The following is a 24,191-nucleotide window of genomic DNA, read 5'->3' as shown; positions in this document are numbered from 1 at the left end:
ATAACAAATCCACCATAACTACTCTATTCTCGATTTAGTTAACTTTGTTGCTAGATTTAGCAGTCTATACACTAGTTATTACAGTATAATCAAAGTCATATTATCCACGCAATAAATCAATAAAATGACCGCGATAATCCATTTAATCGTTTTTTATGGTCTCATGAACGTGTAAAAATCTCGTGAACGGGTCAACTACGAGCAATGTTGTCCAGCTATTTGTCTATTTTACTTGCAATTAAGGCGGTTTCAGTTTAATAGATTATGAAATAGTATAGAAGATCCAATAATTAATGCAATATTCTATCTATACGTATTTTATGTTGTCATGAATATTTTAAAAATCTCGTGAATAGATCTACTATAAGCAATATGGTTCAGCTATTTTTTATTTTACTTGCAATCAAGACGATATCAGTTTGATAAATTATAGAACAGTCTAGATGATTCAACTATTAATATGTTTAGCTTGTCCTTAACAATTAAACTTAGTGAATCAATCTATTACAGAAAATTCCGATTTTAATAGTTAAAGAAGACCTAAAGAATTAGAGATCAGATAGCTCTGTTTTGCTTTATTAGGCTAAAGCTATTATCGATTTAGTAGGTTAAAAATAATTTCGATAATCTATAAGCATTGTATACTTATCGCTAATGTAAAGGCAGCTATACTAGAATTTAATATCAAAATCAAGAAAGACGTTGAGAATTAATGTTCAAGTAACAATTCCCTTGTACTTTAAGTCTAATTTTAAGGATACAATAAAAGCTAAGCAGAGAACTTTATTTTTTTTTCCATCAACAGTGAAGTTCTACATTATTATAAATTAAGTTTCTCAATCTATCCTAGGCTATCAATTCCATTTAATCCGTCAAAATAGATTCGAAAAAGAAACAGCTTATGGTTATGGTAGCCATTTTGTGATACTTTACTAGAGTAGAGTGAATATAAAGGTATAGTACATCACTGCTGGTTCATCCGAAAATGTCTGAAGGAATAGTATCTACTCGTGAATTTATTCTGCTACAGGTAAAACACCTAATAATACGGCACCTATATAAAATGCAAAATATTTGAAGATCATAATAGCATTGGCTACTTGATCTAGCCATAAAATATTTGGATTATTCTATATGTAGCTAATTGATTTTTAAAAATTTAGAAAAATTTAAAAGAATTGAAATCCAAGAATGCTCAACTCCAGGATTCAAATAATTTTCTGGAGAAAGGTGATTCATGACTTAGCCTATATTATTTTAAATATTAATTATCGTTCGCTATTTTTGCTTTTTTTGCTGAATTTCATTAATATTCTTTATATCTTTACTTAGAAAAAAATGATATTTTTAAGACCATATTGCAACTTTTCATAATACTAGTTATTAATTACTGATTAATAGAAGCGAAAAATCTTCGAGATAAGCTAGATAAACAAAATTATGAATTAAATAAAGCAACAAAGGTTGGAACTAGAGTATTAATTAATTCAATGATAGTCACAAAGTCTTGGAGAGAAAGACATGAAATTTTTAAGAGATTTTTATTTGTTGTCTGTTCTAGCTGCTAGCTAAAAGCAAGAAGGCCAAGGTTCGTTTCAAAACAGATAAATTGATATTTAGATAGCTCTAGGAAAAATTCCATTGCAGCACGCTTTAGTCCATCATTTTTATTGAATTATATAATCAATGAATCACCCATACATATAGCCGTCTCATAAACTAAAAATTAACATGATTTACGCATTATAGGAATTGGCCGACATGGCTCAGGAATTAGAATTAACTAAACAACAAATGGAAGTAAGTGGAATATCTCATTAGATTATTCTACTTGTACAAGTAGATTGCAAAAGACGAGTAGAGATTGAAATTATTATGAAACTATTAGCAACTCCAGGAAGAAAGTAATGTGCAAACGCAAACCTTAAATGTTGAATTATCCAGGGTAATTTCATTTATATTAAATACATTATTTCTAAGTTATAAAGTAACGGGTAGATGGCATATTTAATAGCCTTAAGTTCGACTACTTCTACGTTCTAATAAATTTTATGCTATCGAACGTATATTCAGGAGAAATAATAACTGTATAGTAAAACGTTATAATTTCAACTTCTTTTGGTGTAGCTAGTGAAAGAAAACGAAGGATTTAGACGACAACTGGATAGCTATCAGGGAGATTTACAGGATTATGTAACTAAGCAACAATATCAGTCACTTATGGAAGAGAAACAAAAATTTGCTGAAAATTATGAATGTAATAATCTTTAACGTTAAAAAATTCAGAGAGTACAGCAACTAGAATATACACTACGCACTAGGGCCATAATTAATTGCTTATTTTCTGTTTGAATGCTTTGCTCAATTTACATTGTGCTTCTGATACAGTGATTTATACAAAGTTACAAAAGAGAGAAGAGGAGTTAAGGTAATATTCTATATAATATTAGACGTATAATACTTCTAGTGTTCTTTCAAATTGATTCATATACATATCTCTGTTTCGTACATTTTGTAAACTACTAGGGACCTTGTTACAGAATATGCTCAATTCAAAATGAGATATGATGGCGTCTCTAATGTCAGATGTACACCTGGATCCCCTCCAACAGTAACATCCGGCTATACTTTCGGCAGGTAGGATAGAACTTGCCCGGTATTCATACGTTTGAATTATCGCTTTATTATGTGGCTATATATGATGATCTAAATTTCATACAGATTTGCAATATATTCGTACTGTATTCATTATTTGAAAATTTTATATTTACAAAAGTGCCAATGAACTTTAATACATGATATTTAGTCCTAAAATATTAAGGCTCTGGCTTATTTCGATAGTGGTTGAGCATTATTTTAGTATATGCTGCACGATGTTATAGGTTGCGTAAATATTTCATTTAGAGACTTACAGCTGGATAGTTTTTACATGTACATGTTAACATACATAAAATGGATGTGGCACTATAAAGCTTATCATTATTTTAAGCGTCTTAGTCTTAATTATATCAAAATTAATAGTAGAAGGATATACAATGTAATATAAGTAGATAATTCGGAATTGCTGAACCCTAATCCTGTTTTTTATACTGATTTATTAGAAGAAATAGCATAGACGTAGAAGAAGATATCAGAACATTACTTTATCGATCTGTTGAGAAAGAAATTGGTATTCTAACTAAATTAGAGCCAACGGTTTTATTTCAAACAATTCGCAATTCCACCGAAGGAGAATTTGACTTTTTAGTTCAAGAGTTAAATCGATGTGTTCATAAAGCAATGCCTCATTTAAATAAATCTAGCGCATCTTCGTCTCCAGCTGTCGTTAAAGATGTTACCGGATCTTTTCCAGCATTGCGAGCTAATGACTTAATTTCTTTCCAACAATCTGATAATGATTTAATTTTAGATGGAGGAAATGCCGAAATCGACAAGTCTGTACCAGCTACTAATATGTTTTCAAGTTTGGATGACTTCGATCCACTAAATACGGTCAATAACCCAACAAATTCATCCAGTAGCCAAGTTTACCCACAAACCAATTCTCTTACACCGACTTTAAGCAATACAACAGAATTTACCCCTTTAGTATCAGCCTACGGTAGTTCTTATTATCAGGCTGGAGACTATAAACAGAGGCAATCGGAAGAATATAACAACGCTAATATTTCACCAACAATCTATGCTAATGCTCCCAATCGATTTCAATTTCCATCTAGTGGTATTGGCAGTACCCAAAGTTTATCGTTACCTGAAGTCGCCAATAAGGAAGCAGAAGTTACCGAAAATCGAATTCGAAGTAAAAATTATAAAATACCATTATTAATATTGATTAAGAAAATATTCTACCAGGAGATTTCCTAAAAATATACCATAAATTTCGGTTGTGTATTATAGACAAAATGGCTAACCTAATTCAGAAATGCAGAAGTAGAATTGAAAGTCAAATTTGCTATTTACTAGGAATCTCGGGGATTATTGGACGAAGTACTCATGCATTAGATTAAATTTCTAATTTAATAAATTTATGAGAATCTTATCATTTCATTTTTCATAGGTAATTCGTCGTCAGCGGAACCTATTGAGCAACAGGTAAAGAGCGATCTTTACAGTAGAGTAACGGATGAAGAAACAACCAATAATTTAAATGTGCAAACCTTTCCTTTATTTGATTCTTATCAATGCCACTGCTTTAGCATTGAGATAACTAATTATCATTCTTCGTTTCATAGCAAGTGATGTTTAATTTATACGAATAATTAATTACTTTCCTACAATTTGCCTGAATTAATCATCAGACGCTGCTCACCATGTTCGCATCATATTTCAACCACATTAGATCTCGACCAGCATTAGATAATGCACTATACTTATACTTTTACAGCAATGGAATATGCTAATTAATAGATGTCCTAATTCAAACATGAGTGATCTATTTCGTAAAAATCACCTACCTACTCAAATCATATGATTTAAGATCTAGGGAATTGAATTCTTAGTAATGGTTCTTTATATAATGTCTACTAACAATGATGAATCTGCGATGATTAACATTGCTGTGATACTCTGTTTTTAAATTTGATTTCTTGCCATGTAACAGGAAAATGATTTGGGAAAGAACTTGGACACGTACATACAGAAGCTGAAGGGTATAGAATTTCATGATCTATGCTAATATACTTTTAAAAGGACATATATAAACTAGCATAAATAACATCTATTTTGGTTAAAAATAAGATTGCCTAGTCAAAGAATTAGCAGAGAAGAAATCGTTAAAGCAGGAACTCCTTGAAACAAAAGTAAATTTGAGTTATAAGCATGAATGAATACCATACGCAATTTAAAATAGTCTGATGACTGTCAAGAAATTTAGATCATTGATAAATTAATTCAATCATATATCTTTGAATCGATCATATCAATAGGACTCAATTACATCTGAAATAGCCGTACTTCAGCGACTTCTAAAAGAGGTAGATTTGTCGAAGAGTAGATAGAAAACGTTTTTAGTCATCTCATATGGGGCTGATTTGTTTGATCTTATCGTCAATTAATAGAAAGATGATGAACTTTCGAGCAAGCAAGTTCGGTAGGTCTTGACTTCCACATCACGAGCATTGATATTATAAATTGATTGCATTCATGCTGTGAGATAGCAATTCATCGCCATTTATGTACTATACCGTCTTGCAACTGGAAATAATATTAGTCGTGCTCAATTCTGTTGTTCTATGCAATCCATATTTTCTAGATTACAACGTGATTTTAGGGCTAATTTAAGCCAAAATTAGTACCTTTTAAAGCTGATAATTTCACACATTTTATATATTCAATCATTTCAATATTAATTTCCAATAGGTTAGATCAAATAGATCTATCGATGAAAGAAAAAGTTGAAGAATTTCAGTAAGTGGTATTAATTTTTTGCAATTATGTTAAGTTCTAGAAAAGAATAAATACGAGGATTTATTTACTCACTTTAATAATTTCTGTTAATTTAATTATTAGAAATTTAATAGTTCAGAAGGATCAAGAAATACAGGTACATAACTTAATAAAAAATGCTATCTTAAAATATGATAAATTTTTCTATCCTTATTTCAGAAAATGGTAGAAGCATTTCAGCGGGTGAATTTAGAATTACAGGAAGACGATAATGAATCGGTAATTTTAAGACTGATTAGAAATAAAAATCAAATTAATTCATATTAAAGTCTTTAAAATATTCAGATTATTGATTTTTTTGTGACAACTTCTAGCTAGTATAAAATAAATTGTTTGTATTTAAAATTATGTCTTACTTACATTAAGGTCAAGTCAGATGATAAAGCACTACCGGTGCAAAATGTAAGGCACTTATTTATTTTCTATCATCGTGTTGGTTATGAATTTAATTTATTTATAGAGCCGATTACTTCAATAGTACTGTTTCCTTTTGCTCCCATCAAATCTTATGCTTAATTACAGCTTTAAAGCATAGGCTGCTTATATTTCTATTGGAATTTAGTCCAACTTACAAACGTATTTAGTGCATACAAGTGAAATTTTTGGGATAGAATAGCATTTCTCATTAAAACTTCAATTGTTTACTAAATTTGAACCGTTGGATAATTAATTGTAATTGTAATTTACCACCCATAATGCTTATATACTCGCATTAGATAGAGGTAGTATGGCTTTTATTTCCATATAATTGATTACTATTACTATTAGTAAATCTAGCCGTATATAAATTTAACCTTATGAAACAACATCATAAGCAAAATTTTTATTAAAATATCGTCGATCTAACGCAATTTAGACGGTACAAGCTGATGAAGGAACTAAATTTAGGGTGAGTACAATCTTTTCTGAAATGTAACAGAATTGAATTAATTTGAATGATATTATGATTCAGTTCCTTATATCAGAAATGCATATATGAATTATATTCTGAATTTCTTATATCACGCAGGAAGTTAAACAAGAACTAAGTAGATACAAGAAGAAATTTAAAGAATTAGAAATAGAGCTAAAGGTTAGCAGCCTATGTATCATGACATGAAACACGAGTATTATTTCCATGGAGCACGAATTTAGCTAGATTATTCCTTTTACTAAACAGCAAGCAAAGTATGTTAATGATAACTTGATGGAAAACATCCATAGTATGGAACAGGAAGTCATAAAATTGAAAAATTCTCTAGACAAAGCAAATGAGGTAAGCCAATACATTAGTAATTCAGTTCTAAAGAATTTTATCTTAATGTGAAAGCTGCGGTGTCAGTAGTACAAATGCTGAATTATCGTAATCTAATAAAATCCCACGTTAAATCCAGTGGTATATTCATATTTACACTGAAATATTCTTGGTTTGTTTATTTAATTTAGATTTTTATTATGCTTAACAGCTTATTGTTTCAAATATCTTGTATTAGGTTGCACAAAGACGTAAATCCATTTTAGATAATATGACTGTGGAACATCAACGCGATTCTAATCAGTACAAAGAAGAAATTGAATCTCTTCAAGACGAATTGCAGGTAAAACATCAGTAGTCAATATTTTTTATGCTTATTTTGCTTCGGATGACTGCAGCTATTTCTAAAAAGTGGATAACAATATAATTTATATGTAGTAATTTTAGACGAGCTTCAATATGGTGATTAAAGTAGTAATTCAAGTATCTATATTGTAGGATATAACTATGGGAGTTTAAATTTTTAGGGGCTATAGTTAATGAGTATTCTTTTAATTACTGCAGTACTCATTATATTACCTTGACTATATCTAGTAGTTATAGTAAATTATTTACTGCTCTCTGCATTATGTAGACCATAACTAATAAGTATGCGAAGATTGAACCTCACACAATGGCTTAATAGTATACGGAATTGTGGCTATGTAATGATAACGAGTAGAACTTTGATATAACTAAAAATGTATTTAAAATATTACACAGTAAACGAGAATTATATTGCAGTTATAATATTAATATCTCTCTTTAATCTCATTATCCGTTTAAAATTTATAGGAAATTAGGCAAGTACTGCATTCTAAATCAGACATTGAACAGGTATAAAAAGCTTCCGTAAATGTATATAGCAAACTTTAGCTTCTGCTAGTTAAAAGTATCACGCTGATGTAATCCATTTATTCTAAATAGGACTTTAGTAAGGAATTGGGCCAAAAATCGGCACTAATTGGTAAATTGCAAGACAAGATTAAAATTATGGACAACGATAAACGGCAAACTGATCAAATGATTATTAATATTAGGGTTAGATTGCATACTTGATATACTACCAGTATCTTATAAAATGAAAGTTAAAGTATAAAGTTTAGGGTATTTTGTGAAATGTATGCTGATTATTTAATCGTATAGAATGATCATGAAAAGAATGAAACTTCTTTAATATCTGAGTTAGAGGTAAGATAGAAATATTTTAAAATTAATTAATAATAAGGCAAATTGATCTTTCAATGCAGTTATATGGCCTATTACAGATAATATCTTTGATCTTTATAGGAGGTAAAAGATGACCTTGTTAGAGTAAAAGATTCTTATGAGCTACAATGGAACGAAAAAGAAAAGGAAAATGAAACATTAGTTGAAAACTTACAAAAAGTTGTCGGTTTCAAAGATCAGGAAATTGAACAAATGAAACGGGTATAAGGACATTATAAAATTAAATCCTACGATGATAAAAATCGTTCCAGTCTGAAATATTTGTCACTTGATTACTTTAAAAGTCAGGTGCTCAATTTGAGTTTTTACTTATCCTCAGGTTTTATTATTACTATCATGAACTAATGAGATCGATTGATCAAGTATAATTTATAAGTAATAATTTCATTCTTTATCTATCCATGGCTATTATTAGATGATTGAGGATTTGATAGCTGACAGGAGAACCGTAGAAAAGAAATCCCATGATAAGGTACCATATTTGTAATGGTTGTTTCGCTTAAGATATTATAAATTTATCGAAAGTTGCAAGAATGATTTTCATTAAACATTACGATATTTAAGATGAAGGACATTAGACGCCTACTAAAATCAGAGAGAAAAAGATCAGATCAACTAACAGAGGTCTTAAATTACCAACAAAATACTGAAAGTACAGGTACGGTAACTTCTTCCTTCGGGTATCTTGCTGATCTTTAACCGCTGATTCCGTTCACAATAGATCTACTAATATCAGTATCATATGCTTGTTAATACCTTTTAGGCAGTATAAGAACATCAAATATATCACTTAATAGAGTAGGAAGGTTTGTTGCATGCAATGTTGACTATTTCAGCGATTAAAAAGAAGCTACGTACATTATAAGATGATTTTAATTTTAAAATAGCCAACCCAGTCTGCCAACAGAAAATAATCCGATACCGGTAAGATCTTCTAAAACAATTTCTTCCATTATATAAAGAAAGAAATTGGATATAGAAATTTTTAATTTCGTTATGCCTGAGTTGTCTATATGGCTAGAATTTAAAAAAATTTAATGCCTCATAACATTAATGGCAAATGCACTGTAGGTGTTGCTATAAAACATACAGGTAGTACACCAGCCTGGAAACTAGATCACTAGAACTGGTTCTATAGAGTTAATGAACTATTCCGATATGTTTGACATTTCTACTATATTTCAGCAACAGATATTTGATATCGTGAATGAATAGCGCATGTTTAGTAATGATTTCATTAATAGCTGCTGTTGCAAAAAGAATAAGCTAAGGATTAATTTTTTGATTAGTCTAATGACATGGATGCTGCGAAAATGCTAACTAGAAACGAAACTAAAGAGCTGTTAGAACGCGTTTCTAAATTACAGCAAACGAAACGGACATTAGAGTCGCGTGTTCAAATATTAGAGGAATCAGGCGCGAGCTTAGCTGAAGAATTAACTCGGAAAACAAAGATATTTGAAGGTTTCGTTTTACAAAAGCGCAGTGCAAAGCCAGGTAAATTGATTGGGGTATCTATTTCGTGGATAAGCCTTAATATTGATTATATTTACGAGACAATTATTTCGCCTTGTCGAAATAGAACCACAAAGAAATATCCAAGCTATAGAATCAAGACTACTAGAGTTTGTAAAGTATAGAGAGAAAGGTGATGAAGGTCTACGAGAGATGAATGCAAAATTGCAAAGGGTTCTCGAGGAAACTATAATTAAGAATCTAAGTTTGCAAAAGGTATAAAATTAAAAAAAATATTCAATTGCTAAAGATTGCGGAAGACTTATCCAATTAATGTTGATAAAAATGAATAAGTGAGCAATAATATGAATTGTAGCTAATTGACAAACAGTGTACGTATATTTAATTGATAACATATTTACTTATTCAGAACATTGAAGAAGTAAGTACAGAACTCGTAAAAGAAAGAGCTCGGCGAACTCACTTTCAGACTTCATAGACAGTTCGTGCTGTCTTCTTGTAGGTGAATATCAAACGATTACTTATTCTCAAACAGACAAGCCATGGATCATAGTCTTTATGATTTGACATGATAGACCGTTAGGATGATCATTCTATACAGCTAACTACTTTTATATTTAATTCGATGTAAAGGGATATCAAGACTACTTTTAAATATATTATGATTTTTGTGAAACTTGGATATGTGTTAAGTGTTTTGCTTCTGCTAGCTCTGTTAAATACTTGAATAAAAAATGTGTATTCAAGTTGATAAATCATTACTACGATCGATCGTAATTTTTTATTGATCATGCTGCTAAAATCCAGTTAGAAATTCGATCCAATTTGAAAATAACGAATTAAGTTATGAGCTTCAGCATTATTTTTACATATTTATTTTATGTGCGGAAATAAATAATCGATTCTATTTAAATATCACCATTTTGTGATTGCTTGATATTTTTCTGTTTACATTAAGTATTACACGTGTCGTTAGGATGAAAATTTGAAAAATATTTAGCCATCTATACAGTAAGTCATTACATCATCAGTATCCAAGTCTATCATCAAGATATAATCTGTCAATAAGTTCTCTTCTTTTATCGATATTTGTTGTACGATGTTCTACACGTACAGTGATAATTACTATGAGCAGTACTTATAGTGGCATAAAATTATTTTATAACTACATTAGTAACGAAGGTGCGAGTCTGATGTAGGTCCACTGTAATAATGGAATAATTTGAAAAGATGAATGAGTACTGGCACTGTGTAATCTGTTTCTAAAGATTAATTTGTAATCCATTTTCATTCCACTTCTATATCTACAATAGGATATTACAGTACGGCAGTATGTTGAATGCTTTATCTTAATAATATTCACTGTCAGTATCATAGCTGGGATCTGTAAGAGTATTTAATAATTTTTATCAGTAAAGATGTAGTATACCCTAACTATAGCATTTCACTATAGGGCAGATTTGTAAGTATAAGAAAAAATGTATACGTACAGGCATAAGTTGTTTACATCCTTCTGTGTAAAATATAAATGTTGCAAGTTTTAGACGTAGTAAGGTAACCGAAACCAGTGATGGCGTACAAGCAGTAATCATATCCGCTTTTGGTTTACTCGTATAGTATATTATCATCAAAGCTATTAAATTTTCGCTGATTGTAATATAATTATACTGTCTGCCATGTCAATTAGGCAAAACTTGAGAGGTCTTGATGGCCGATTTGGCTATAATAATACAAGTAATCAATTTTTCGAGTTCAATTCTTTCATTTTCTTAATTTCCTACAAGAAGATGATGGAAGGAAGTGTTACAGGTCAACGTTCCTTTTAAATTGGTATGTTCATGGCATATTTAGTTTATGTAAAGTATTAAGATAATCCTCTGACACTATTAAAGAAATCTGCTGTATGTCTTTACCTTCTGCACCTCAGTAGGAAAGTCTTCGTTTCGTGCAATACAGCATTGACAGCAGAAACGCTTAACGTAAAATAGACTGCATTTCTAAAAAGTTTGCATCAATATGTAACGATAAAAGCTAGCATTTAGTAACGTGCAATCGCCAGCATTCAAAGTAATATACGTGCATTGAGATCGATTGAAGTAGAATAGTGCTTTTCAAGCATTGATCAAGACTAACCTGATCGACACAAACTGCAGCACCACATTCAGAGCAATGCGATCCCAGGATTAAATGACTACCATCTGCATCGAAGGGATCATGAATGACGTATGCATTTTCTAATAGACTGTAAGAGATGAGCAAAAGTCTGTTAGCATGTTGCACAGTAGAATTTTCGCATAGCTTATGACTGTAGTTATTGAACCAAAGCTGCCTAAGCTAGATCTGTTCTACTGACGCAATCGTTTTCTTGCCAAAAGGAGGCCGTTGTCCAAAGTATTCATAAGCAAGTTGTAGCTTGCAAACATTGCACCTAAAGTAGCGCATAACTGTACAAATTAAGACAGAATTAATAAGTTATTACCATGGAACTAGGAAGTTAATACACGTAGTCAAGTTGCTAATAGAGCCAACTCTTCAATTCCAGCGGTATCCAGTAAATGAAGAGTATGCTTACCGTGTTCTACTCGAATTTCTTAGAAATGAGTATTTTAATTATAGTCAAGTCGATAGGATGTTGAAGTATTCGCACTCTGATCAAAAGAAGAAGGGGAGTAAGGTCTAAAATCCTAACTGATGAGCTAAAAGTAGTGCATAACTTTGCAAATTGACACAGAGATTATGTTGTTACCATGGAATTAAGCACTGGGTAGGTTACACTTCCATTCCTAGATCGGTGTATGCTTACCGTGTACCATTGGAAATGAGTATTTCAATTATAGCCAAGTCAATAGGATGTTAAAGCATACATCTATTCGCTTCTATGCAATATATATGCACGCTATGATGAGAAGAAGAAGAATAGTAGAGTTTAAAATGCTAACTAATGAGCTAAAAGTTGGACAAGTCAGCGAAGTTTGCAATGGAAATACTGGAAAACATGAACTGGACATCTATACAGTATTACAATATGGAGCATGGAGTGATAGTATTACTGTATTTTTAACTACTGTATCAGACACCAAATGGTCGATCGAGGACTGTTTTGCGCCTATACTATATAATACAGTATGGAGGAAAACTTGGTTACCTGGAAGTTTGTTGGCTGTTTGAATATAAGAAAACCAACCGAAAGATGGATACAGCAGCTCCAACTGTGCTAATGCTAGTAGTGGCAAAATGGGCGATTTTCCACCTTTTTTTTTTTAGTGGTGACATTACTTTTGCGAGCAACCTATACTCTACCCTTAGGTATGGGTTCAATTGAGCAGACCATAGACTAGTCGAGTGTAGAATACAGCCCTGACACTGATAGTGTACCCCCAGATCACTGCAGTTAGTATGTAGTACAGTATTAAAAAATTGGCGTCGTAATATATCAGCTTAAGCGAAAGTAATGTCAGTGTAGCCCTACGAAAACAATCGTGACAATACGCATGGATCGCTATCAGTAGTCCAAAATACGGACTACAGTACGGACAGAAATAGACCAAGTCCATATAAACATCAACACAAGCTCGTTGCCTTGTCGATGCTTCTTGTTCTTGATGATCAACATCAGCAGCTGCTAACGGAAAGTGCCATCGGCATTTCAATTGATTGACAATTTTCAACGTGAAATCGTTGCAGTATTCAACTCTTACCATCTGGAATCCTAGCATACAAGGACTTTGTGCCATGTCATAGCAAGCTTGTGGCAATGGAAGAGATGCGAGTGCTGTCTTTGTAGTAGAAGGATGCAACGACGCTACCTGGTGTTGCAGTATCCCCATTTTAGTACAATATTATCGTTTAGCCATGGCATCTTATAATATTTTTGATTTATTACTGGATTCTGGGCTAATTATGGCTGGTCTATTTCAAGTAGTATGCTTGTTGGCTTTGGTATACGTGCAAAGGAAAGATAATACATCGGAAGAACCGGTACCGGAATTAACGATCGAGGATATAGACACCGAGGATAAAAAGAAGACATAACAGCCATAAGCTGTCGTACAAAGAAAACCAAAATTGCTTCTTCTGAAACGGAATCATAGCACTATGTTGTGTAAAACAGAGTAGTCTACCACATGGTAGAATGATCAATACGCATTTATTGAGATAAGATGACAAAAATAATCTCAAAATGCAAGTACTAATGCAATAATGAAAGATTATCAAGGAGTAAAACAGTAGTTGATGTTGACTTCAAGAGTGTTTCATGAATTAATTATCAAACAGTCATGTCATAATCTGCAGCAATATGGAAAGACATAGTCATTAGAAATTCTCTCTGATTTCGCTAGAACTATTCTTTCTGTGCCAGTTGTGTCAACCTACTTTGTATTGCACATTTTAAATAGGTTGATAATGTTCGTATCAATATCTGCATCCGTTTAGCAGATTTCAATATCGACGTTCCAGGTTCAACATCATACGTAAAGCAGTACAATTTGAGTAGGCTAAGAGAGAATCATTCCAAGTACAGCATCTTACTAACTATTTACTACTTAATTCGTAAATAAGTAAAGATTTTATTCAATTTTCGTATTTGATCTTGTAGACATTTGTAGCCATATTGTACTTACGGCGTCTAGAAGGTCTGTACACTGTACATTAAATGTTGCTACGATACCAGTACAATACTTACGAGTATATACCTGTCAACACGTCTTCCTCACATATCATTATAGCAATTTGTTTTTCCTAATTGATTAAATCATGTATGCATCGTACCGTATACGTAATTATTTTTCCGAGATTTATTATTACAATATTCTGCCGTTTTATACATATGATACATGCCATAATACTTGATCTCAGCTAAGGGTATCAGTAAATACAGTAATTGCTATAACTGCATAACGATAATGAATCTATTGCCTAAAGCACAGATACCTCTGATGGAAAATCTGTATCCGGTACTTCTTGATTTTATTATCCAGTAATTTAGTTATCAACTATTTTTGTTATAACTGTGTAAACGCACTGACTATAGCAACTACAGTAGCTATCTAGCATTCTCTTATCCTTGAAAATCAACCAATTTAGTATGATGCTTTGTGGTTAAAATGCATTCTCCATGCTAGCATCATGACCAAATCTATAGCTGGACATTCTTTATGGCTATAATGCTATGTTATATTCTACTACCATTTATCTATAAAATTTCTATGTCTACGCGTAGATACAAAATAACGATATCATCTTTTGATAGGATATTATGATAAATTATATTATTAATGCATTAAGCAAGATCATGCAATTATAAATATACATATATTAATCACGCTCACAAAAATATCCGACGACTTGCAAATAAAGTTTATTTGCTTTATTTAACTGATGAATGCAATACAACAATTTAGTTATTACACCAAGAACCAGTGATAATATAAAATGTAATAGTAGCTGCCTTAAGTAGCAATAAAAATTTGCAATTGCAACTCCTACTTTAGCTTTTAAAATCAGACATTGAATAGCACAGTATGAACACTTATACTGGCAAGTAAAATAGCCTACATAAAAGTGTTTTCTCTGAGATTATCTACCGAATACACCCTGAAATTAAAGTATTGGCATACAATAGTACACTATAACTGTAATGGGTTATCTTAGATACTAAACAGTCTATAAGTACATTCGAGATCACTTCTTTAGTCGTACTCGATTGTTACTGTCTTGGTCTTTAAATATTCATTAAGTGCTTCTTCACCTGTACAAATTAAAATCTATCTCAGTAAAAATCTATAGTAGGAATTAAATTCACAAACTATAGTTTATTCAGTACTACGCTTAGTTATCACGCCCTAGAAATATGAGTTCCGATTTTAATTAAAAACTGACCTAAATCTTTTCCAAATCCTGACTGCTTGAATCCGCCAAATGGAGAGGCAACATCGGTTTTGTTATATGTATTCACAAAAACTGTTCCAGCATCTAGTTTTTCGCTGCAAAGCAACGCCTAAAAGAAGGTTTACATCATTAATACAAGGATACTGCTATTAAGTGCTATGAATACAATATAGTTGTTACATTTAGAAGGTTAGATCGATTTGCTACATGTTGTAGTAATTGCTAAAAGCTGTAAAGACTAGCATAATTTAATTGGTAACCTTGTTGATATCTTTAGTGAAGACGCCAGAAGCCAAACCATATTCAGTCTTGTTAGCGCGCTTTAGCACACCGTCTACATCTCTATAAAAGAATTTAATTATACAGCTGTGTATTTGCAATCATGAATAAAAATTTTTATCAAATATTAACAGCTCAATTACCCATCTTTGAAGCTTGAAATGACAAGAACAGGGCCAAAAGATTCTTCTATCGCGGCATAGTTGTCATCGGCTACATTTGTAAGGACAGCTGGTTCCATGAAGAAACCTAAAAATTTTAATTACATAAAGAAATGTTAATGCATCAAGGAAAAGGACACAGAATAAAAGGACAAAAAATAATGAATTATCAAGCATCGAACCAGATCTATCAAGGCGTTTCCCTCCATAGACCAACGTGGCACCTTCTGCAACAGCTTGATCAACGTACTCTAACAGTTTTACCATATGCTTTCTATATAGACATAAAATGAATATTATAACTTATATTACAAATAATCGGAAAAGGTAATACAACTTTGTTATCAAGATAAGAATTTACTCGTGATTTTGAGGACCGTGTGCTGTTGATCGATCGAATGGATCACCAATTTTCAACTTTTTAACTTCCTCTACCTATGATCGTTTTTAAATTTCCAAATTAAAATCAACCTAATATAATAAGGGTATTGCTATTATTTTGTTTCAAAGAATTAAGATTTTGCTTTATTACCAAACGTGCAACATATTCGTCATGAATTGATTCTTCAACAAAAATGCGTCCGGCTGCAATACAGTTTTCTCCTTTGTTGAAAAGACTAGACAACATACCCTGTAAAGGTTGCTCCAGCAGTTAGAACACCTACAGTATTTATTGTGCCAAATGATACACATCAAGAGTGATGATACATCCTTACCTGTCGAACGGCTTTATCCATATCGCAATCCTGGAAAATTATGAGAGGAGATTTTCCTCCAAGTTCCAAAGATACCTTTTTCAAGTTACTTTCAGCAGCACTGTATAACACAATAGATATTGCAAGGTTAATAAGTTAGATAGGCTAGTGCGATAATTTTTGTCTTGACAATCAGTCAATCCTTTCTATTATTTATATCACATGTGCAATGATAAGTCATTGTTACTGACCTTTTCATGACGGTTCTTCCAATTGGTGTTGATCCTGTAAAGCCGACTTTACGAATATCGGGATGGTCACAAATTGCTTGACCGCAGACACGCCCTGATAGGATTTCGGAAATAGAAACGGTGAATTATCTCACATAAATACACTAAGTAGTAATACGTAAATGAGAGATAGAATATAATGGCACTCACCGCTACCAGGCAAAATGTTAATAACTCCCTTAGGGAATCCAGCTTTGACGGTTAGTTCAGCAAATTTAAGAGCTGAAAGAGGTGTAACCTATAGTATAAGGAAGTATTGGAGCAAAACACAGTTAGCCAATAAGTTCACTTGCACAACAGTTATTGAACTTCAGTAGAAATACCTCAGCAGGCTTTAACACGCAAGTATTACCGGCTGCTAGGCAAGACGACATTTTCCAAGCTAACATCATCAAGGGATAATTCCATGGAATTACAATTCCACAAACACTTAATTAATATAAAAATTCATATTATAAAGGCTTAGACGATGCAATCGTTATTTACGTAGAATAGAAAGAAATGAATTAGATTATAAAATATAATTACCCTAATGGTTCACGTCTGGTAAGGCAAAGGTTATGACTTGGCCTGGCATTGTTGATTGGAATAGTTTTTCCCTACGAATATATCCAAATTTGCATAAGAGGTACTAATCATTTTGTGGATATGCAGATAATAGTTGTAAAGTCTAAACTTACATGAATTTTATCACAATAACCGGCAAAATATCTGAATGTGTCAATTGACATGCCAATATGAGTCTTTAGAGCTAGGGTATATACTGCTCCAGAGTCCAAAGTTTCTATTGTAGCTAATTCTTCTAAATGTTCTTCCATCAGATCAGCCAATCTATATGAGTAATCAATTAAAAAGTAATCTCAAGTTCTAATATACCCAATTTTATATCTGCAAGAGGTACAAATCAATACCTGTACATCAGCTTGCCACGATCGCGAGCATTCATTTTACCCCAATCACCTTCAAAGGCTTCCTTTGCAGCTTGAACGGCGACATTTACGTCCTCTTCAGTAGCATATGAAACTTTGCATATTACCTGAAAGATTCATTAATTTATGTCAATATCAATGAAGAATTTATTTTGGTGATTAGTGGACAACTAAAGCTACAGTTATAATATACCGATTCATCCGTTGGATTTATTGTTTTAAAAAATTTGCCAGAGATAGAGTCAACAAACTGGTTGTTAATGAATAATTGATGTGGGATTTTAACATCCATATCATTGACATGTAGATCGACCTAATATGAGAAAGTTGTAAGTATATCTCGTTAAACTTTTAGAGGCTAGATATCGGGTATACTATGCATGAGCTCGTATACATACTCGTATACTCGTATAGAAAGAGATATTAAATCCTTATTCTTACAGATTCAAAATCGAATTCCAGTTCGTCACCACCACGGAATTTTTTGATAACCATAGTTCCAAAGTCTTTATACCTAGTGATAAGCCATGGCTAAGTTAATATTCTACGGTCTATCAAAAGTATCCCTCGTAATATTAAACTTACTGTGTGCTCATATAGACTTCTTCAGGAGTCAAAGCTACTCCACATTTTTGCTTTACTTCCTCGACAAGTCTGCATAATAGTAGGAGATATTAGAAAAGCTGAGAAAATATCGTACGGTGTAAATACTAGTTGCTTAAACAGTAATTTACCTGGCGACATCCATTGAACCGCCGCCGCCTTTGAAAAAGTCGGTTTCATCTTCAATATTATCATGTGCAAGGATACCTGCCCAAATAGTCTACAACAGAATTTATCAAAAGGTGAGTGTAACAATAAGTTATTAGGGGTAAGAATATACCGCACTAAAGCATATATTCGTAGGTAGTGTAAGTGACAAGAGGCAATGAAAGAACTTAAATTAGAACATTAATCGTACTCTGATATTAGCAATTATTCCTTTTTCTTCATCAGTCAATTCGAGAGACTCGTCGCTTTCTTCAACTTGACCGTAGTTGCTAGCGGCAATCATTTTACCATCTTCAAATTGTAGAGACTTGACTAAAACCTTTAATAATTCGGTCACATCATTAGATTGACTAAAGTATAATTAGAAGTATCCTACTGTAATAAATAACTTTAATATTGTAACTTAAAGTAATGAAATCATAGCGATATAACTGTATGATTCTTTAAATTTATACACACAACAACACAAGCAAATAGAATTTTAGCAGTAGTCCTTACTGGTTGATCATCGCTGCCATAGATTGTTAAACCTCTTGCGTGTACAATAGCTGGTTTACTTAATCCTTCAATTTTGATTTCTGTTCCTTCTGGTTTGTTACTGATCATCGGTATTGTTGAGCCGTAGAAAGTTACTTGCTAGATGTGGAAAGCGTTAGACCGCGAAAAATAATGATTCGATTAACTCATATATTATATACTAGATATGATTTCTCTTACGACAGGCCAAATCTGCTAATTCATACCTGGCCCTCAATCGTTCCCCAAGCACCCGGTAGCTACAGATAGAATAAGTATAATTAATACACGGCTATCCTTGAATAGTGCAAGCTGTTCCATCTCTGATAAATTGCTTACTAATACCGTGAAACCATTTTCCAGTACTAACCTTATCGTTTCCGCGAATGAAATTATGAAGTACTTGAGCAGGTTGATCCCAATTGATCTGATTGTTAAATTTACAATAAGAGCATATAAAGCATTATTAATATATCTTAAATTACTAGAGAGATTTTCTACTGCTTTATTCTTCATGGAAAGTAATCATTCACAAAAAGAGTTATTATTAACCTTTGCAACGCTTTTGTCTTTCCACATTTTGTCGTATGTTGCTCCTTCTTCTGACTGAGTTACTCTGGGTGCATCGCCAGTAGCTACCAAATCTACCGCAGTTGCCTTGAAGAAAAATACAGATTATTAATACATTATGGTTAACTTAACTCTATTTAAAAGAGAAGGAGCAATACAATAGAGGGTAGGATTTCATGGGATAAGTGCAGTATGATATTGTAGCTATTTAGCGCAAGTACAGTAGTTAGTTTTCAAAAAAATTCGTGAAAAAAGCGAAGTTAGTAATGCTATATTTGTAATTTGTTAAGCAAGGATAGCAGCAATGGGACATACCATTATAAGTATTCATAACTTACCATAGCATTAATACCTTGAGGATATAGGAAACGATTGTAAATGGTATCTACAGTGTCATTAGGGTACAATTCAGTTGACCGTTGTAGAAGAATTGGGCCTGTATCGAGGCCATCATCAGCCCAAAAGATTGTAAATCCAGCTTTCGGATCACCTTCCATGATTGTCCTATTGGAAAGAATTATAAATTGTGAAATTCTTTTTCGCAGTGAATAGCGGGTGGTACCATAATCACACTAATTTAACAATTTCGTTCGAGTTCAATTAAGTTATGGTAGGGTCATCGTGGTTATAGGTAGCCGAGTGACTGTATTGCTTTGCATTAAAGACTAAGTCTTGACTAGCATTTTATGCATGCAACAAGTAATAATTGTAATGACAGTCTATTTATTTGAGTTGTAATTGAGACCAAACTGCTACATGTTGCTGTGGAATAAATTACAGATATTACGTCACAGTTCATTAACTTACTATGCGAATGAAAGATCGTCAATTAGCAACAGAATATCTGCTGATGGAATATGAGAACATTGATTCGAATTGGGAGTTCGACGAAACACGTGAGGTAATGTGATAATTTAATTATCTAAAACTAAAATCATAGCAATCAACAAGCGCAAGCATATTTTAAGTTGCGGCAGTATCAGTTGAAAATCCTTACGTTATCTTTAAATCAGAAAGGTTGAGAATTGTCGTAGTTAAATATGATTGTGTAAAGTGTTTGTAGATGATGTAAAAATTGCACTGATAGAAAAGAGTACAACATTCAATTGCTAGTCAAATCGGATTGTATACAACAACATTGTTGAATTATAAAGGTTTCAATATATTGGACACTTTAAAGTTTAAAGTTAAATAAAAAAAATTAATGCTCCAATGTGGTGGAATTTTTATTCAGGTGGGGGTTTAGGCAGCATTGATAGATCAATTCAAATCATACGGGTAGATAGCAGTAGATAATTATATAAATAATAAAGAGATAAAAATGTAATTTAGCCGATGATTATTCCAGCTTGCAAAAACCCTACGCGTGAACAGTGTATTGGCTTAAGGTTAAGTAACGATGATTATTACAAGACAAATCATTCTGCCGATCGCTATGTCATGTAAAGCAATAACAAAATAACTTTATAGCGTTGTCTGATTAAGTTGTTTGGAATAGTGATGATGTAGCATGCGTTCTTTGCTTGGTGGCAACATATTAACGAACTACTGCAGGTTAAGACTACGCTTTTAGAGTTCAAGCACTATCCTGTGATAGGGTATTGGCTTAACGATGATGATTAAAAGACTAATCATCCTGCTGATGGCTATGTTATGTAAAGCGATAAAAAATATGACTTGAGCGTTGTACGATTAACCTGTATGGAATACTGATGATGCAGTATGCATTCTTTGATTGGTGGCAACATTTTAACTACCGTCGATGAAGACTAGCCCTATAGGGTTGGCGCACCATCTCCCGTGCCTACAATACTCGTACCAGGCTCTAGCCCGGTAGTGGAAATGTATTCTCTACGCATCCCTTTTATACTGTAGACACAAAGTGGTTGCCACATCTGTTTTAAGCAAACACTTTTACGTGTAGAATTAACACCTCAAAAATAAAAATAGCTAGGGATGGAAATAGTGTGGTCGAGTATCTGTTATTCTTTGATAAAAAACAATGACTATGATTATCCATGTGTTCTATTTGCAGTCAAGTGATCATTCATCAAGGCGAATAAATTGTTAATAAGAGAAAATGAAAAGAGGATTATGTCATTGCTATGATCAATTTACCAATTGATAGCTGATGCACCGCGATGTCTTGGCAAAATGGAGGGATGATAAACTATCGAGCCATGCTTGGGATGATTGATGACATCCATGGGGATAAATTGGCTACAAAAGGGCATAACATTTAAATCGGCTCCAACTTCTTTATATTCATTCAAGACTTCAGGTATTGCTTGGCCCTTTTTTCGCCATCGTGGATATTTAAATACACGAACACCATCTTGTTGGGCTTGAGCAGCTAATGGATCGGGTTTTCCAGCAATATCTGGCACAGTAAATACACCAACTACTTCATGGCCATTCTGCCTCAAAACCTTGTACACTTCCATACCGAACAAACTTTGACCGATAATGGCTAATTTCAAGCGAGAGTTGGCCACAGTGCTGGTACCAAACCGTCTCACAAGTTGATTGGCAGACAGCATCTTGTAATACTATCACCATCAAGAAATACAGTTAAATATTCCTTTCCTATGGTTATGCATGAATAAGTAGATTAAAATCGATTGGACTTACTTCAATTGAAATTTTGCAGGAGTTTTTCCCTAAATGAAAGTAAGAACACCACACGATGAAGGATTCAACGCATGAGAAGGGAAGAATGCCAGGGTAGGTCGGGGCCTAGTACCCGTGGGACATGGGCGTAGGCTACAGTACTATGTATTGTACGCTGTGCCCAGCATACTGTGTGCCAGGTCGGTTAGGCGATAGTGTGCAAAAGAAGGGTGTCACCTAGAGGGCTTTTTCTTGCCTCAACAGTGGATACGAAGATAGAGTGAAAAACAAGGATGGAGATGTGTGAGCATGACGACTCATTTTGCACAATACAGTACCCGTGGGACATGGGAGTAGAGTCAGCTACAGTACTATGTATTGTACGCTGGCCCAACATACTGTGTGCCCAGGTTGGTTAGGCGATAGTGTGCAAAGAAGATGTCACCTAGTGGGCTTTTACTTGTCTCAACGGTGGATAAGAAGATACAGTGAAAAACAAGGATGGCGATGTGTGAGTATGACGACTCATTTTACACAATATTGTACTTCCTACGCTGCTTGTTGATGCAATACTCATACGGCTTAGAGTGCAAACTGAAGCGGAGGCGTAGAGGCAAACAGGCTGGAGAAAAAAATATATTTGAAAGCTCCTTGCCAACGAAATTTTGTATATTTTACTATAAAGTGGTGGAAGACAGGCCTGAAGTGATGGTGATACACTGCCAAACTTGCGTTAAGAAGAACACACTGTTAGCGCAAGCGACAGGATGAACTGGTATTGAAGCTTACTAGAGTACAGTTAACTAACTGCCTTATACTGTAACTCAAGAGAACGAGATGAGAGGATACAACAAGCGAAGTCCAGCCATCTGCACTTTGCACTTTTCCTGAATGCACACCCAGTGCAACGGTAAACTTTGAACCATTTTCAAAACAGTTTCCTCGTAGAACTCGTTACCGCAGCATGTTCATTCCACCCACTGAAAATCGATCCAAAATACTTGTCTATTTTGGATCCGATTGTATAGTAAAAGTGACATATGAGTTGTATAGCCTTCATGATCAAGTTGCAATCATCCAGTCTTAATTTTATACAGTAGTGGGTGGAATTTTCATGCAATCGCTGAACTAGCTCCATCGATGCTAAACCGGTGTCTGATGACCAGTAATACAAGTTTCGGGACAACTCCATCGCGCAAGCGTAATGAGCTGTTGCTAGTCTACCCGCTTGAAACAATACGGACCTTATGGACGCTTATATTAACAACAACTATAAGCCATCAGAAAACCTTTATAATAGGGACTTTCACGTAAATTAAAAAAAAAAACACAACATGGAGAATAGCTGTCACAGCTCTGACAGCATATTCATCTTATCATTGATCCATTTTGGCCCTGTAGATAGGAATAATCGTCGAAGGCAGTAGTTTGCATCAAAGCGCAAAAATTGTGCAAGAGGTAGACTTTCTTCCATCGAAATGAATCGAATGAAGCGATTGTATGGGACTCGATCATACAGGTCAAAGGAATAAATTACAGTGCAGTATACAGCAAAGGCTTTTTACTTTCGATGTACTCGATAGTTGTCCTCCTATGAGAGGTATTCAATCTCGATGATTGTCATCAACTCCTAATGGTGATGGCAGCCATGCGTGTATTGCATACCGTATGCTACAGTGCTACGCAATGTGTAGCGTGATGGCAGTATACTGTAGTGTTACAGTATGCTACACAATGTATACTGTACAGTGTACAGTATAGTATCGTATGGGGTCGACGTCAAGCGAGGACACCGACCCAAATCGTGTCCAAAATACCACCAAATCCGAATCAACGGCTAAACTCTATCCCTAAGCTAGGCCAAATCATGGTAGTACTGTAGTCTAAATTGATATTTCTTCCAATTTCGACTTTGAAAGAACAATAACTGCCTGTACAGAAATGACTCAAGTTGTATCCTCATAACCTACCTACGTTAGGTTGGCAACCATGGAGCTTAGCTCAGGCAAGAGTGCGCAAGCGTAATATAACGGTCAGTAGCGTCACTCTTTAACTTT

At 33.5% G+C, this 24,191-nt stretch overlaps 3 protein-coding genes across 3 annotated transcripts; 1 reads left to right on the top strand and 2 right to left on the bottom strand.

Moving 5' to 3' along the window:
- Positions 1–985: 985 nt before the first annotated feature.
- On the top strand, positions 986–9,902 carry TRIADDRAFT_55297 (uncharacterized protein; the record flags this gene model as incomplete). The annotated part of the gene is made up of 33 exons (XM_002111813.1): positions 986–1,030; positions 1,164–1,230; positions 1,402–1,463; positions 1,562–1,588; positions 1,750–1,800; positions 2,128–2,257; positions 2,389–2,428; positions 2,527–2,637; positions 3,102–3,799; positions 4,058–4,092; positions 4,601–4,649; positions 4,738–4,799; positions 4,926–4,973; positions 5,058–5,089; positions 5,359–5,406; positions 5,509–5,542; positions 5,605–5,664; positions 5,812–5,847; positions 6,302–6,334; positions 6,455–6,517; positions 6,605–6,700; positions 6,918–7,022; positions 7,514–7,555; positions 7,646–7,759; positions 7,865–7,909; positions 8,009–8,149; positions 8,364–8,420; positions 8,513–8,606; positions 8,712–8,754; positions 8,836–8,872; positions 9,238–9,445; positions 9,531–9,679; positions 9,834–9,902. 33 exons carry the CDS (start codon positions 986–988, stop codon positions 9,900–9,902), a joined length of 2,931 nt encoding a protein of 976 aa, XP_002111849.1.
- Positions 9,903–11,162: 1,260 nt separating this feature from the next.
- On the bottom strand, positions 11,163–12,697 carry TRIADDRAFT_55296 (uncharacterized protein; the record flags this gene model as incomplete). The annotated part of the gene is made up of 5 exons (XM_002111333.1): positions 11,163–11,201; positions 11,338–11,421; positions 11,558–11,666; positions 11,778–11,852; positions 12,570–12,697. 5 exons carry the CDS (start codon positions 12,695–12,697, stop codon positions 11,163–11,165), a joined length of 435 nt encoding a protein of 144 aa, XP_002111369.1.
- Positions 12,698–15,114: 2,417 nt separating this feature from the next.
- On the bottom strand, positions 15,115–22,064 carry TRIADDRAFT_37496 (uncharacterized protein; the record flags this gene model as incomplete). Its single annotated transcript, XM_002111332.1, has 25 exons — positions 15,115–15,173; positions 15,305–15,422; positions 15,574–15,655; positions 15,736–15,841; positions 15,936–16,027; positions 16,115–16,188; positions 16,286–16,384; positions 16,470–16,569; positions 16,700–16,793; positions 16,889–16,976; positions 17,062–17,167; positions 17,267–17,337; positions 17,419–17,569; positions 17,650–17,774; positions 17,861–17,980; positions 18,109–18,181; positions 18,253–18,321; positions 18,402–18,490; positions 18,629–18,757; positions 18,937–19,074; positions 19,182–19,214; positions 19,325–19,381; positions 19,507–19,611; positions 19,863–20,028; positions 21,643–22,064. 25 exons carry the CDS (start codon positions 22,062–22,064, stop codon positions 15,115–15,117), a joined length of 2,766 nt encoding a protein of 921 aa, XP_002111368.1.
- Positions 22,065–24,191: the final 2,127 nt, after the last annotated feature.

This window comes from Trichoplax adhaerens, genomic scaffold, assembly GCF_000150275.1.
Source record: "Trichoplax adhaerens TRIADscaffold_4 genomic scaffold, whole genome shotgun sequence".
NCBI lineage: Eukaryota > Metazoa > Placozoa > Uniplacotomia > Trichoplacea > Trichoplacidae > Trichoplax > Trichoplax adhaerens.
Note: the sequence above shows the minus strand (reverse complement) of the source record. Positions and strands in the feature narration are given on the sequence as shown.